This window comes from Anoplopoma fimbria, chromosome 8, assembly GCF_027596085.1.
Source record: "Anoplopoma fimbria isolate UVic2021 breed Golden Eagle Sablefish chromosome 8, Afim_UVic_2022, whole genome shotgun sequence".
NCBI classification, from domain to species: Eukaryota; Metazoa; Chordata; class Actinopteri; order Perciformes; family Anoplopomatidae; genus Anoplopoma; species Anoplopoma fimbria.
This window is the reverse complement of record NC_072456.1, coordinates 11,453,179-11,470,883: the sequence shown is the minus strand read 5'-3', so window position 1 is coordinate 11,470,883 and position 17,705 is coordinate 11,453,179. Positions and strand designations below refer to the sequence as shown.

General features: G+C 40.7%; 1 protein-coding gene across 2 annotated transcripts in view; it reads right to left on the bottom strand.

Annotated features, from left to right (window-relative positions):
• Window positions 1-17,705, bottom strand: part of ror1 (receptor tyrosine kinase-like orphan receptor 1) — a 114,401-nt gene that overhangs the window by 6,714 nt on the left and 89,982 nt on the right. For both annotated transcript variants that reach the window (XM_054602452.1, XM_054602453.1), the window contains 4 exons: window positions 4,985-5,112; window positions 3,251-3,568; window positions 1,886-2,131; window positions 1,054-1,268 (listed from right to left, as the gene is read on the bottom strand). In XM_054602452.1, the coding sequence (XP_054458427.1) occupies window positions 1,054-1,268; window positions 1,886-2,131; window positions 3,251-3,568; window positions 4,985-5,112 (907 nt within the window). The remainder of the gene's footprint in view (window positions 1-1,053; window positions 1,269-1,885; window positions 2,132-3,250; window positions 3,569-4,984; window positions 5,113-17,705) is intronic.

The window sequence follows — 17,705 nt, the reverse complement described above, 5'->3', positions numbered from 1 at the left end:
AGAGCAGGGGCTCCATGATCTACATTACAAAGAGGTTCTGTGACAGAGGGAGGGGATGAAGGAGAGAGTGAAGAGGCAAAGGGATGGAGGGAGAGACAGAAGAAGAGCAACAAAGAGAGATGGATTAAGTGAGAGGGAGAGATGTGGAAAAAGAAAAGAGACAGTGGGAGAGAAATAAACACAGGGGAGGAAGAGAGCTGCAGTTGAACATTCCTGGACCTGCAGGGCTCTGAAGATCGAGATCTGAAGCCGTGCCTGAGACAGGTCATTTTCGCAAACACACACACATGCACACACACACAAGCTAGTAATCCCAGCATGCTGAGACATATCCCAGTTGACACACAAGAAGAGCTGTGCCAGTGTTTTGACTCCTTCGTCAGTCTGCACTCATTACTCCAAAAAAAACAAAACACAGCCAAAGAGCACTGATCTAAATTCACAACAGGAGAGTAAGTGTGTCTTAGCAAAACTGGTGCTGGGAATGCTTATAGAGAGGTGAGATGATGAGACGATGAAGATGAGAAGAAACCTTTTTGTGGTGTGAAAGCAAACTAAAATGTTCGGTAATGTATAAAAGTGTTTTGTTTTTTTACAGCATTCTTGTTTGGTCCCTGGTGAAGTTGATGAAGTGTTGAAAATGTTGGGCTTTTGATCAGCACAATGTTGTTGAAATAAAGAGAGATGAAAATAAATATCTGTATGCGGTCCTGCTACTTCATTGTGAAAGCAAAGCAAACCAACCACATGAATTCAAATTATATAAAGTTTTGCTGAATTCACCTGCTGATTGTGAATACAATAAGTTTTGTTTCTCTGATATATCAAAGTGAAAAGGAGTTAAAACAGAGCTGCTCCATATATTTTAACAATTCTCATCCACTCATGGGAACTAAATGCCATATTACATTTGAAATGTTATATGATTGAATGGAATTGTATTTGACATTTTTTCTGTATCATATCCTTTTAAAAATGTTCATGATCTAATGTTTAAAATGGGGCCTGAAAGTACTGCACCATCCACAGGTTCCTGTGCCGTGACTGCTCTACCTTTGGCTTGTATGCGGTTGTGAGCATGGACATCTCCACGTTTTGTCCTCGGACCGGTTTGGGCTGGCGAGGAGCCGGAGGCCTCGGGGACTTCTGGTTGTTGCGGCACACGCAAATAAAGAAGAAGAGCAAGGCGATGGCTAACGGGATCGCCACACTGGGAACCAGGATGTACAAGATCTCCATGTTGCTGCCGCCAGACTTTTCTTTATGGTCTACAGGGATGGATGGAGAGAGAGGAATAATGTTAGGTACAAAGCTTATTGTATGACTGGAGAGTACAATGTGATAAAGAGGCATCATAGAGATGATGGCTGTTTGAAGAACAAAGACAATCATTTGATTGGTTCATAGTCTAAATATTTTTTTGGATGTGATAAAAAGAAAAAAAAAGAGACCTTTGGGTTTTGGGCAATAAATCTAGGTTGTCTAGGGCTTTAGGACATTTTATTTGAACTTTTCACAATTTTCTGACTTTGTATAGACCTAACAATTACAACAAGTAATTGCAAATAAATTAACAAGAATTTTGCCAATGTAAAAAGAAGTAAGAAGAAATTGTGGAGAAAGAAAGAACAAAGTGAGAAGAATAACAGATAGCAGTTTTACTACATACAATTAAAGTCTTGAACATTTCCTACACTTTGGAAATTTATAAAAATACCAAGAGATTTTGCATAATGGGATATTTGGAAAGCAGGTCAAGGATAAAAAAGTTTTTTTAAATGCAAAACAGGGAGAACAAAGCAAATATCTGCAAATGTGTTACGCAGATAGCATTCCACACAATGTATGTCATTAGTATAGACTTAAACGTATTCTAGTCTCTCACCACAGACGGGTATGTCACAGAGCTCCATGCGGACCCCCTCGTCCAGCGTGAAGCACCAGGGGGCATCCAGTTTGTTCCCAGGGTTACGGCAGTAAGAGTGTCCCCCGTTGAGCTCCGCGTAGCGGATGGCCAGGTAGGTGTGGCTGTGAGGATACTGAGAGTTCCACGGCTGACACTGACGGCCCGACTTGGTCATGCTGACCGTCCCTCTGTAGTCTGTCCCGCTGTTGTTGTAACACCTGTGATCTGAAGGAGAGGAAGGCGTGGTTGTGCATTAGGTGTTTGTGTTCAATCACTTTCCTCTTTTCCTTTGAGGGGACATGTAGTGGACCAGGATTATCAATTAACTCACAGGAGTATTTAGTATTTCACTGATGAGCTGATGTTGGACTGACAGAGAGCCTGCATGTTTGCCTGCTTGTTCTTTTTCAAAGAACTTTTAAGCCAACTATTTTGAGACTTGTGTCCTTTTTTCCAGAACCTTCAACAACAAAACTTTAATAATAATATTGTGTCCGACCAACCCCACTTGGGCTGGCTGCTCGTGCGACTTGTGCTTGCCAAGCGCCAATCAACCCCCTGCCTGCGAGCCTTAAATTTCTTTCCTTTAGTCATCACCATAATCTTTAACCCGCACATTCTTCATGTTGGAGAACATATCCTAGACACTAATAAAACGCTGATTGCTAGTCATTCAACAGTTTTTGTGTATGAGTGTTTTGTGTTTTGTTATTATGTTAGCATACTTTTACAACAAAACACTTCATCTGCATCACAATGCAAGCAAACATTTCTCGCTTATTATTTGATTTTCGGTTAAGCGCTCTATCTTCCAGGACACGGGGTTTCATACATTACGGTAAACTGTCAAAATCAACATAAAAAAATGCAACTATTACATATCTCAAATAAGATAAACTTGCTTGATATAGGTGATCTGTTAAGGGGAATTACAAGTGTCTTCTATTTTGCCTTGCCAACATTACAATATTGTCACATTGTAATGCAGTCAAAATTAGCAAGATTTAAATAAAATATAAATATCTTTGGGTTTTGTACAGTTTGACAGAAAAAATACGCAATTTGAAGACAAACTACCTGATAATCAAATAATCAAAACAACAGGCAAATTAATCAATAATGAAAAATAACCATTAATTGCAGCCCCTAGTTTAACCATACTTTGCATATAAAGTTGGTTCTGATATCCAAGCATATTTGGACTCACCAATAAGCAGAGTTTTCTAAACGGTTCCTGTGAGCTGTTTCAATACACTAGAATGCCTCTCCTCATATAATAATAATGGGCACTATCAGCAGAAGTAATAAAGGAAGTCATGCAACCAGCAGGTGAAGGTGTCTTACTCTTGTTGATGGGCTCGGCCATGGGGATGCCGATCCTCAGACAGTTGGCTGCCTCCGGGCTGTCAAAGGCAGCAAGGTCCTCACAGTTTGGCAGCTTCAGTCTCTTCAGGATGAGGGGGTTTGAGCGGGCGATGATGTACTCCGTCTTACACAGGTCGTTCTCCAGGATCTCGCACTCGTCCTTACACAGGTCCCGGGGTTTGTCGGTTCCAGAGCTCCGGTCGCACGTCGGGAAGGCAAAGTGGCAGAGAGAAGGGATGGCAAACTGGGAGCAACGATCAGACAAATGGTTGGATGTCCCGATCATGGTGAAGGCCGCTGCACAGAAGGAAGACAAAGTAGTTGTAGAACAGAGATTTACTTAAACATTACAGTCTGGTGTCATAATTGAACTAAGAATCTATTTATTTATTTTTTAGTTTAGAAATAAGAGACCAGAGACCCAATAAAAATGAATTATTTATATATTCCTTGGTTGATTATTTATTATAATCATTAAAAAGACACAAAAGAGACTAAAAGTTTAAAAGCATTCCTGTTCACATTGTTTCAAACTCCTGAGCATCTAAACACAGGAAGGATCAAAGAGGGAGACTGACAATGAAAGCTGCAGCTGTAAATGTATGATTCATAGTTATACTGTACGGTTATTACAAACACATGCTTTCTCTGTGGTTGTGATTATCAGTAAAGCAGCTTTGCGGGGGTTGGAGAAGAAGACAAGCGATTAAAAAGTGGATAACTGAAGTTGGCAGCGATCCAAACGCTCCTACAGCACATGTTGCTTGGGGAAAAAAATGAAGATGGTGAATAGCTACCGAATGTTGATGTTGTGGGTATGAAAGGTATGATTTACCGTCCTAATGTTGGCTCATTACGACCCTGTGACATAATAAATCTTAATTATCACTCGTCCTTGATGTTTTAAATTAGAGTCCGAGTTCAGGACCCCTTTTGTCCCTGAACTGTTCTGGGGAAACGCTGACAGCTTAACGGATGTAATCAATAACATACAGATTAAACCGACCTTTAAAAGGACATGTGCACACAAAGACACTAAACAAAAACACAGTATGAAACAGTATGTGGGCCGTTTGGGTTGGTGACCCTGCTGAACTTCCTTTCAACTCCATAAGTGATGTCCTGTTTTCCTCCTACAGCATACAGTATAAATTAATGTTCACATCCCAAACAAACCTCATTCGCAGAAGGTTTTCATGTGATTCAGTTTGTGCAGAGAAGGCAGCTTTACAGTGGTGCTCTATCAGCCCTAGTTGCTGAAGACATATTTGAGCAGGGTTTGGCTACTATTCAAGACAGAATCGCGAAATGAATGTTGAACTAGTGAACTCACTGGATGAAAGCAGGCAGCTTTTCCTGTCAGACACCAAACTAGTTTGTCCTTTCAAACATTTGAAGGCTTTGCTGATCTAGAAGCGTTTAATGTAGATGCATATATTTGTAACTGGGTTTATCGATCTAAAGCGAAGTCTTAATTATCACAAAAAGCTTCTGTGAGCGCTTGAGTGAAACTAGTTTGAAACTGCACAAAAACCTGAAAGATAAACAAGTGGTGCAGAAGAAAATGTATGTGATTATGAATGAATGCCGTCTACTGTAAAAGTAGAAATATATTATATTTAGACCTTTATGACATTCTCAAGTGTGAGAAAAAAATATATTTATTGCAGTTAATGGGGTTAAACCGACGTAGAAGAGGCGCCTGTTTCTCACCTGTGATCTGGGTCTCGATCTCTCCCTGCATCTGAAACGAGTCGACGAAGATGCTGCGGTTTCCTATGAAGCGGGCGCAGGCTATACCCCTGTACGGCTGGCAGAATCCTTCTTCATCAAAATCATCCCTACGAAATTCAGAAAGACAGAGGAGAGAGTGTGGATCAATTAAAATAATCCTTCAGACATCTCAACAGTTAAAAAAACATACAATATGCCTGGAAGAGAAAGAGGACTTCTGTAGATAGTTACACATGCCCAACATGCTGTAATATGTAGAAATTCCACTAGAGGGTAGTCTAAGTTAGAATCTCACACAAAACCAACTTGTTGCACTTAAGTGGATGGAGAAGGCTGTTTCTTGTTGCTGGACCTAAACCAAAAAAGAGGTCTCCCTTTGCTTGGCTAAAGATAAATCATATTTAAGTCAAAGGCAGAGATCTGAAACACACTCGCACACATACATCCCAATTCACAGCACAGATGTAAACCGCATTAGGAATTAATGTTTGGCTGTTTGACTTTATTTCTGTTTATGGCAGAGATGTCATCATGAGGCCTAATCTGAAACACATGGGGAGAGAGAGAGAGAAAAAGAGAGAGAGAGAAAGAGAGAAGGGGTTGATGATCATGTTTTCACAACTTTAACTTCCTTTGGTGACTCTTGATTCGTCTCTTCATCTTGACGCTCTTTTTTAAATCCATTTATCTCCCTCCCTCTTTCTTGTTGTGCCCTCGATCTCTCACCTCTCTCATTCCATACACTCACTCATACGTGTGCACACGCACACGCACGCACACACCCAAACCACATGCTGACTAGCAGGCGATTCGCTCAGTGTGAGATCAGTGTCATGTGCTTTAAATTGTGCCATATGGGGACTTGAAGACACGGCATAACCACAAGATATAGGGGAGTGCATGATGCCACTGTGCATCAGCACACCAAGCAAGCACAAAGAACCATAGTGTAGCTATTGACTGATTGAAAGTACATATCCAGACACCGCTGCTGGAGTAATGACAAACAGAATCACTTTGTTACTGACCAGACAGTCAATCTTTGGAAATACTTATTACTTTAAAACGACAAGTGGGTAAATGCTGTCTTCAGAATAATGAAAAGAAAAATACAGACAAAAAATGTAACTTAGAAGATTCATTCTAAATATTACAACCATGATCTACAACTTAGTTCAGCTAATTCAAGTTAATTGAAAAAATACAAATACTATGTTCTGATCCCACTGTATAAAAACACTGGTTCACCTTGTGTTCAACCGTAAAATAGAGCGCCTTTAGGCTTAACGCATCATTATCACCCAACCGTGTCCGCTTCCCTTGTTGATGAGAGTAAGGTAGTTTACAAGGGACTTAACAGCATGTGAATTGTTCTAATTACGACGCACACTTTAAAACACTACACACCCACATGCAAATGACTGAACATTTATGTGGACACACACACACACACACACACACACACACACACACACACACACACACACACACACACACACACACACACACACACACACACACACACACACACACACACACACACACACACACACACACACACACACACACACACACACACACACACACAGCCTTCGTAATGCCATAGGTGTGTAAGTTTGGTGCGAGTACGGGGTCATTAGGTTCCCTCTCTCTGAGGAGTGTTAAGTGACTGAAGGGCCAAGGTCAACTCTCTCTCTCCACCCCCATCTGCATAGATCTAAATGATCTTTCCAGACGTGGACGCGCACACACACACACACACTCTCTCTCACACACACACACACATAAACACAGACCTATAGAGCAGTGGTCTGCATACTGCCGATTCCATGGAGATATGGTAACATTACATTCACAACTTAATACAGGTTTATCCTTGGAGTCTGTAATTTCCTACTAAAATGTGGAAATCAGTAATAATGAGTTCATGTTGCGGTGCGCCTGCAGACGGCTTAGCACCCCTTCATCAAAGCCACAAACTGCTGCATCTTCAGATATTTTCCTTTGGCGAGGAGCTTCATTTCTTTAGGTGAAAATCATGTCTGGCATTAAAGCGGTAAGAGGAGACTCTTGAAACAAAAATGCTGCCACTGTGAAAACTAGTTGAATTATTTGAGGGGTTGATGATTGATTGGGCTGCAACCGTTTTGAATGTAATGAACCGGAATTTAAAAAGGCTGCTTAAAGCATGAGAGAAAAACACACACACACACCCCCACACCCACACACACAGGATACAAAGTAAGGGCTGGAGTTTGTCCAGGCAGCCAAGGGGTTAGTTTGGTTGTGCGTCACAGAGGATGGTGGACACACACATCCACACTAACATCAAGCCACACACAGACAAGTAAATGACAAGGGAGAGCAGACGATCCGCCACAATGCAGCCGGATCCCCGCGGGTAAATTACAACTCTGGCCAGTCAGAACGGCCTCAACGGAACCAGCTCAGCCCAAATCCAAAATCGCCCCTCACTGCCTTTTATATTTTAATTTCTTTCACTCAAGGCAACTTACATTGAAAGCCATGTCTGAGAAGCATATTGGATCGTCTGTATCCTGTCCGGCTCAGCAGAAATTACTTATGTCTAAAGAGAGTAAAGGGTAGGAAAGCCACATCTACAATAACTTAATTGCCGGGAGACATGTGAGGTTTTTCAGAAAATCTTTCCAGAGTTTTGTTTTTGTGCGTCCATTTGTTCCTCTGTGTTTCTGTGTGTAAGCTATCCCAGGCAGGGAGAGCCAAGTGCGGTTGCTATTTGTGTAAACAGTGGATGGCTGTTCAGGCCTTTTTATTTTACACACCAACGCCACGGGCCCTCTGTGTAATGTTTTATAATAGTTAATTACAAGGAGAGGCTTTTCCCTTCCGAGACCCGATATATAATCCAGATCCAAACAGAAAGGCGAACCTCACCACAGAACCTCAACAAGGTATTGAGGTCATTGATTCATCATCTAAATGACATTTTTGCCAACCTCATTATTTATTCAGGGAAGCGCTTGCTAAACAGCAATGCTATTTTTTTCCAGCACCGCCCTGATTCATGGTTGCATACATTCACACCTGGGTGGTGCCATTACAGTATGAGACAGAATGGAGCTCCAGTGCTGGAGACGCTTTCAATGCCAGCTGTTTTTTAAGAGATGAAAGAGAAAGACATGTGAGCAAGTGAGTCAGGAGAAAAAAATAGTTTAATATAAATGGTTTAATGGGTAACTTTAAACTCCAGTCTTCCTGATTTGATAACTTCAAAGAAAGTAAGAAATAAGGCAGGCAACAAATTCATAAACTTTCAACTTAGAGAAGATCTATTAAAAAGTTATTTTGACTCATGTGGGTGTGGATTAAAAATAGTAAGAAGGTCTGCATTAGTTCCAAGGATCATAAAAGCTAGATGATATAAAAACGAGAAACATAGCCAGCAAAAAAAATGTAAATTGGCAATATATCTGCCACCCCCAAAGGGTACAGTATATTTACACACGCGAGTATTTATTTAGCTGTAGACCGAAAAGCTCACAATGATAAAAAAGTATAAACATTAAAAAATACATTAGTTTGTATATTGTCTTGATTTACTTTATCATATAAAAACATCCATGGGCACATAAAGGAGGCTGAGATGTTAAACTGATAAAACAGCAACTGATGACAGGTTGAAGCGGGCTGTTTTGTCTGCAACAATGAGACGCAAGTGAATATTTGAATATAGATCTAACTCGACCAAAACAGTTTTTTACTGTGTCGACACAAACAGAGACACATAAACACTGGTCCTTATTGAAGAGAGCTAATGCATGAAGAGAAAAGGTATTACTAAAGGGAAAGGGAGAGTTTGGAGGGAATGTTTAGGAGGTTGACTGTTAAGCCCACAAAAATGGATGATTCATTCAGAGTCTATGCTTAATCATCCTCAAAGAGAAGTTCAATTTGGCATGAAAGAGAAAAAGACTGGATTCCTTTAAAACTTGCAATCGATCAAATCAACATCAGTATCTCTTTGCTGGAACTGTCATCTTTCCCTCACTTTTGTTCTCAACTTGAGGTTCTTTCCTGCAAAAAAAGACTCAAACACAGGACACCAACTACCAACTGCAGCGTTGAAACAACATCACATACAAAAATGGAAAGAAAGACAATCCACAATGCCAAAGCATTTCATCATTCACACCTCTTTCCTTAGTCTTATTGTCAGTGTGTGATCTATTTATCTATTCAAACCCCACTGCTGGAAAACCATTAAGGCATCATTTTAAAATTGAAATCAGCAAATTAAAATGATCTGAAAGATTCAAAAGATTCAGAACACTTGAAAAAGATTTCTGTAAATGCAGTTCAGATCGTTGAGCATTAAGGAAATCAACATCCTGGATGTTTTTTTTTTACACATTTTTTTGCTATATAATCAAACTTTTTGAAAATAACCTTAAATAACCTTCAAAACAATTTAAAAAGCATGGGACATTACTGCTGTAGCACATGCTCTGTTCTGTATTCCAGGGTAAACAAACTTAATTGTTTGTTTCATACTGCTTTGCTTAACATTTTGATTATGGAACAAATATTTAGGCCTTTTGCATGTATATTTGGGTATTCCTCATCAAGAAGCTGTGGGCTGGGATGAGGGGTTTGTGTTGAGTTTTGGGGTTAAGGGGATGTGAAACTCAACGCTCTCTGTTGGAGGGGAAATGGAAAGGAAGGGATTTGGGGGTAAAGAGGCAAGGGGCAGATCCCGATGACATTTTAGATTTCAGGGTTTCGTTTACAGGAGCTGCTGTGGGTGCTGAGTGAAGGGGAGAGGAAGCCACAGCTGTTGGAGCCTGATTAGGGATGCCCCTCAGCTCGTGCTATATGTGTGTTTTAAACATACTCAGATATGAACTGTGGTGACTTTCAAAACAGAAATGAGCTGGGAGAGAATTGCCGGTTTTAATCTCCTAGCTAAACATTTGTGTGCGATTATGTGCTATGCTTTTTTGTGCCTGATACTTATTAAGTTGTATATTCATTAATGTCACAAGATATGCTGTTTTATCAGTTTCTTTGCATTATTAACATATGGCCAGGGGCAAACAGATGAAAAATAACATTCTAAAATGTATGAGATTTCTATTTTATAGATGTGGTGTAAAGATCATGTGATGTGTAGTTTATTTATTGAAAAGTGCAAAACCACCGTTATAGTTCTTTAAAGTCAGATTTGTTGTATTTTAAGGTATTTTAGGGCATTTCTGTATTTTTTGCAGTCAATATGTCCTTGCGCTAAATGACTCCCAGAGATACTAAACTGATTTGCCTGTGAACATGTGTATGGTGTTAGATGGATTAGCTGCGTGTGTAGTTAAAGGGAAGGTTTCCAAGAACGAATAAAAGACACTTGTGGATCTGGAAAGGAGTGGATGGACATGAGAGGTTAAAAAAAAGAAAACAATGGACAATCATGTGGATCGCTGTCCTCAAGAGACGGCATTTTCCTCCCTGGAAGTGAGTCTGCCACAGATCTATTCACAATTACAAAAAGGTACTTGTACTTTTTTTTTTACCTTAAACATGTAAATAGGATGTTGCAAATGTTTTTGTAGTTTTATTGGTGCAATGTTGGTGAAGTATACACTGATATCTGTGCCACAGCCAACAATTACTGTAGGGCAGTGATTGATACATTGGACTCTTTATACTGGTGTCTGCTTATAGACAGTGTAATTCAATTATTATAGGAGAATTGCAGAATGCATGTGTGGTTGAACATGTGTAGTGTAGTGTGTAACGATCTGTCACCGACAGGGAGCCAAAATGGCCACCAGAGGCTGAGGTTGACTGGGGTCTGTGGCGGCCATTGGCCCGTGACCGCACTGTGAATGAACAGTGAGGGAGGGCAACTAGGGTCTGCATTAGGATACAATGGAGAAAGAAGGAGCCCTCATGGGACCTCATGTTACTTCTGCTCACTGACTGCAACAATAGAGGCTTCTGTCAGCGAGCAGGACGAAAGGATTCAGAGCGTATACCGGAAGAGGAAGGAGGAAAGAAGAGACATAAGAGATGATGTGGAGAGGACTTCAAGGCTGGATTTGAGTTGGCAGGTTTTCTTCTCATTTTAAATCTAGGTATTCCTCAGTATAGCATTGATTATAAGAAGTATTGTTGGTTTTCCTCTTATTTTAGGCTTACGTTTGACTTCCTGTGTAGGAACCTTTTTGTCTTTGTCCGTTAAGGTTAAAAAAAAAAAATGCAAGGGGCTGCACTGGTGTGTGCATGTTGCTTAAAGTTCTGATAATGCAAAAGTATCCAGTTTAAGTAATAGATCTATGAGTATTAGAAACCCAAACACAAATACAGTGAGACTGGATTTTACTTGATAAAACATTATCACAATGCCACTCATTTTGTCTCCTGGATAATTAATATGTTTTATTTTGCCAGAGCCCTCGGTATGGGGAGTGGTGCAGTGATGTCATTGAAAAGAATGAGGAGGCTGGGTTTGACACAGTTATTGTTGGTCTCAACGCTGTCTTTAGTGGACACAAACCTGTGTTTAACAAAATGCGTTGATGGAGACGTAATGTTTTAGGTACCAACGAGGCTATTACATTATGATTATCAGCTACTAAAACACTTCCCAACTCTTTATAACACTATGAGCTCTTTAAAATTATGAGGTGGCTACCATTTAATAAACAGCTCAAATATGCCATTACTGCATCACTTCCCGGTGAGTCTGAGGAATATCACCAGAAAAGATGCAGCATAAGTTTGTTTGTTCGAACAGTAATTGTTAAAGCTTTAATAAAACTTTTAAATTGAGATAGAAAGTAAACATTTTTTACATTTCACTGAATGAAAATTGACAGAATGCCTCCTAGATATACAGTAAATGCCGGTGCTGCACTCTGCTGAAGTATCTGTTGTAAGGCCCATACTAAAGAGTTTTAATTACAGGGTTAACAAATACAGGGTGATTGGACGTGCGGGGACCCTCCATCAATCCTGTCACTCCTCATATTTCTCCTGACATGGTGACATCACTTCCTCGGAGGACTGCGGGGTTTCAGAAGTTTAAGTGGGGGGAGGGTTTGGGGAGTGGGGTGTCAATCAGCCTGTCAATTAGCCTGATAGGAGGGCAATATGTCTCCTAAAGCCCAACATAAACCCAGTGGTGTTTAGACAGACACATACACACACAAACAATTGGAGCACAGAGGTTAGGCAGTGAAATCCAGTACTAGGGAGGTGATTTAGAGGAGAAGGGTGGGAATTTTTTTTTTTTTTTAGATCCAGGAGAACAAATAACAGACAGTCAGCGAAGGTCTTGCAAAACATGAAGAAACAATGAAGGGAATGTAAAAACGTGGCATAGAGAGGCGAGAGAGACAAATTTAGTCAGAGAAAAAATTGGTGAGTAAGAGAGATTGAGAGATAACTGAGGGAAAGGAGAAGACGGGGGACTGGAAATAGTTAGGAGCTCTAGGCATTAAGTTCGACTGCTGTAGCACAACGTTGTATGTGTGTGTATGAATGAAACATTGTTAATCCCATGACAGCATGAAGACCAAACTACTTGTATTGATAAAGTCCATCATGCTTCAATCAGGAAGGTACAATACAATATGACGTTTTTTTTTCTTTTTTTCAGCTTTGACAAAGGAGTCCACACACACACACACTTTCCTGCATGATTTACAACCTGTTGCCTCCTAGATCACAGATCCCAATCCGAGCACACAAAGGCAGACACTTTAAAAAGACAGGAGGACACATGTTTTGGCTGACTGGCTACTGATGGTGCTTAAGGAACAAGAATGTACACGTTTGAACACAAGCGTGGCTTCCTGTGGAAAGTGGAATATTCCCTGATGAGAGCGATTAAGAGTCACTAAAGGCATGTATTGTGGGGAAGGAAAAACAATGTTGCACGATGGAGCTCATAAATAATCCTTCTTTACACACTCTGCCGTCAAAGGTGTCGGTAGGACACGATAAAACAAATAAAAAAGGGCTTACGTCTGTTTTAAGGATATTAACACAACTCTGTCAAATCAGTCTTTCTCCAATTGATACATTTTTGGTTGTGTCAAATTATCAGAGAAAACACAAGGCTTGAGGCCAGTTCCTCAATACCAAACTCTTGTTTGCTTTCTCTGCAGTCATGAATACATCCATTGACATGAGCATCATTACACCAGAATGCAATGCAGCTGCAAGACATACTGATGACTACTTTCTGACTACATCGTGTTTTCCTTGACTGGAACACCTCTTTCTCTGCTTCTATAATTATTGCTCTCTCTGCCTACACATAAAACCCACATCTGACATTAAGGCATGTTGGGGAAAACATGTAAGGATATTGCTTGATGAAGCTCAAGCAAACAAGCCCAGCTAAAGGAATGTGGGCACAACAGAAGGGTTAATTAAAACACTTCATCAGTTGTGGAAAAAACTAAATATTCCTGCTTTTTGAAAATAGTAAAAACGGCACGCCTACGGCTCTTCCAATAAAAGATAATTTACAGGCTCCTGCACTTTTTAAAAACAAAGGGGACTAACTAGCACATTATTCAGTTGCTATAAGGGCCTGACATACACTCTCAGAGTTGTCATCCATATTTACAACATGGTCCACGTATGTGTTTATGTGACTTCCTCTGTGTTTATATTTGCATCCTGCTATGAGCCGTCGCAGAGTTTGAAAAAAACAAAAAACTGCTGCAAATTGCTAGAGAGGGAAAAAAAGAAACACAGATGAGGGTTGACAATGTGAACTCAAAAAATATTCTGTCATTATTATATCAGACTAGTGAAGTTTTTGTTTGAAAATGACCCTTTGGCCGAGAAAAGAAACTCCTCTCGTTTAACTTTTTGAGGTTTCTTGGGATAAAAACTTGTGACTTTGCAATATAGATTGAAGCTAAAAGCACATTCTCCTGTAAAATAGAGGGAAAGTAAAAAAAAAAAAATGTATTCATGTAAATCATTGACACCCACAAAAACCACCTCCCTTTTCTCACCCTCTATCGCCATCATTTGATCCGTCCTCTGTCTGGCCGACCAGGAGAGCGCACCCACACCCCGGCCTTGAGGGACCAATTCAGGTTACACTGACAAATGATATTTTTTCATAAGAAAATGTTTTTTTTTCTTTACAAAAACATATATGGGAGCAGAAAATAGGATGGAATACAGGCGTCTAGAATGCCTAAATGAAATCTGTTTCCCAAGTTACTTTACTGTCAACGACTAGTGGCAGCTTGAGATTGTTTATAGTGAACATCTCCCCGTCCACACAGTTCACTTTCATGCCATTGTAAGACTACTTTGGCCTTATTCCACAAAAGATAATAGATTTTACGAAAAGGGAAATGAAAAGCAACCAAGTAAATGATTCGTTGAGACTTATAACATTGTAAGACGCGTCAGGATGGATCCATACAGGCACTATTACTATTGGATATGAATTGAGTACGAGATAGTAGCCTACATAGAGTATAAAAAGGTGGTAAATGATGATGATTTAATGATTAAACTCTCATCTGTCTTTGTATTGACGATGAAACTCAAGAGTCTGTTTAGTTAAACTCAAGTTCAACTTAATAGGCTGTTGTTTCTATTGTATTATTATTATTATTATTGTATTTTATGTTGCTTTGTGTGTCTATATGACAATATCAATGTTTATCCCACTGTTATTGTTTAATCAAAGCTTCATCCAGTTGAGCTCCTGCTAGAATCTTTCTCCGAAGAAAAGGTTGGAGCTCAATTTTATAGTGCTGCTTTATCATAAACCCCCCAAAAGTCCTCTAGTGATACCGTATGCATGCAATAAGGTGGGCACCAGGTTCAACAAACACAACACTGATAGATAAACTGACTTCAACTCAAAGGGCTTACTTTATCAACACAACATCAAACTGCATTGATCGTGTTAAACTCTACAAATTGTTAAATATCACCTGGCTCAGGCTTGCAGGATTCAAGTCCAAACTGCAAACAAAAGCCTCTATTTATACCTCGAAATACTCAAGGTACACTGTGCCTCCCTCTGTTTCCCTCACACGCTCCAACACCACCACCGAGCGCAAAGAAAGAACACTTTCTGTGCATACTTGTCTCCACACGTGTGTTTTTTTTCTTTGCAGGAGTGTGTGCATATGTGTGTTCATGGGAGGTATAGGGCAAAGTTCAGGGAAACCCCACAAACCCCATCTAGGCCTTGTAACCCTCAGGGAGAAACCGTGAGTCACACACACACACACACACACACACACACACACACACACACACACACACACACACACACACACACACACACACACACACACACACACACACACACACACACACACACACACACACACACACACACACACACACTTTCTTCCAGACCTGACCTTGACCAGACCTGCCAACAGGATCACCAGTAGACAGACACAGGGGATTCTGGGAAACAGGAAACAGGAAGTGGGCCCTGTCCAAGCTGAGTGTAAAAGCCTTGTTCATAATGAGTTGTGCATGAAACTCGTGGTGTGCGGTAAAGTGCGTAAAGGCAGACTTACACCCTCGCTAACGCCTAATAATGTAAATTGCTCTAATGGTTAAAGCCGCCTAAACATCGTGACAGTCCCCACGTGTGTGCGTTCACATGTGTCTGCCTCTATGTGCGTGGAGCCCCCTGACCTGGGCAGCATTTAGCAGAGCGGCATCCAGGTTTGTGAGAGGGGGCTGCGGTGGGAGCTCTGGTTTCAAACAGTGCCAGTGCCCTGGGACCAGGCCATGTCAAAGGGCCTGTCCCCGATGAGCCATATTAGGGCCCCGATCCCCAATCAATCAGCACTGCGCTAAAAAGAATCCACAACAAGACGGCAATTAAGACCCACCGAGGGCTTAACTAAACACGTGTGAGAGATAGGGTTTGTAAGAGTAACTGCGTGTGCAGTTCTTTCAATCAAAAGCCTTTTGAGACAGAACAAGAAAAAGAAAGCCCCAGTCTACTCCGGAGGTGCAAAGGAATAATAGACTGAGGAGAAGAAAGTCTCAGACTGTCTTTGTTTTCACTTGTGTATCAGTGAATGTAAAATACTGACAGAATGCATGCTTTTTTTACCTTTTGCCAATAAAGTTAAATCCATTTTTCAGGTTTTATAGCTATCAGGAATACTTAGCCATATGGGAATACTGCAAAAGTGGTTAAACTATGGGTTTAGAAAGCTCCACTGGTACAGAGCTTGTTGCTGGCAGGTCTGAAAGTGTCCAGAGTTCCAGAGTCAATCCCAAATTGAAATAAGTTTAGCAGAACCCTCCTGCATCGGGTCTGATGTGGAGTGCTGAAGTGGATCAATATGCGGCAAAGTTGTGCATCCAAAAATTGAGTGGGCCTGTCATCCCCTTGGTCTGAATGGGTGCAATGCTCGCGGTGTGGAGCAAATCATCATCAATCCTGGCCAGCACCAGAGAACCACAGCTCTGTTGACACTGGCACTGAGGTGAGGAGAAGTGAAACCGAAATCCAAAGTTTCTCAACACTGCGCACACAAGTTCTCAGTCTGAGTTAAGAGCCTATTGTGACCAAAAACAACACATACTGTGTGCTGACGGCAGCAGGCCGGCGGAGTGAGAGGAGAGACTGGTTTGTAAGTGGTGGACCTGCTTTTAAACTTGCATTTGTCTCAGACAAAAAAGTGGCCCTTGAGCACGACATTCAGCACTACATTCAACTTTTGTGCCTACTTTCAGATTCTTTACTGACAGTAAAGACAAATTAACACTGTACAGCAGTTTCCCTTCTAATTTGTTTTCAGTGAAGTGCATCTTTCAGCTTTACTCATTTAAAACCATTCGCTTACTAGCTTTCCTGCAGAGAGTTGGCTAAGAAGATTGATACCACTCTCATAGCTGTGCTTAATATAAAGCTAGAGCCGGCAGTCGGTTAGCTTAGCTTATAGCATAAAGACTGGAAACGGGGAAATCAGCTAGACGGGTTCTGCTCAAGGCTAACTAAATGTACCTGTCTGTAAAGCACCTATAAAAAAGCAATTTGTTGTTGTCCTGGGGGTTGTGTGGCAAACCATTTAATTATGCTGCATTTATTGGAGGAAATGCCACAATTATGGAAGAATAATGGACATTCCTCTGGAGTTATTTAGGTACTTGCAACTTAGAAGGGTTTGGAAAAGGATGTTGTTGTTGTTGTTGAGCTATAATTCTTTCGTCAGCAGATAAAAGGGCCAGTGTGCTCCTTAAACTTGAACCTGACGTTCACTGTGCAGCAAATGCGCCGTGACAATCACACTATATTGATAAGTCATCTTGTATTTTTGCTACACAGTCAGATAGTCGGTTTACCCATTTGTCTAGATCTTGAAAGGGATCATGCAAGATATAGCTGAGAGCAAAATATCTGTGACAGATCCTCTAAGTAATTATCTCAATTAAGGGCTTGATTGCAGCTTAAGTAAATGCTTTGACATGTTGTTACTTCATTAAGGAGGATTTTGGATGATTTGCAGATTTCCTTGATAAAATTCCTTGACGGCATCCTTTCATCCTCCTATTCTCCCTGAACACACCCAGAGGGCATTAGCAGAAACTGTTTGTGTAATTACCTGATGTCTTAATAAATCAGATGCTAATCAAACAGACATGGTAAGTACAAGCCTTTCACAACAGCTGCTGTAGAGCAGAAGAGAGAAGAAAAAAGACA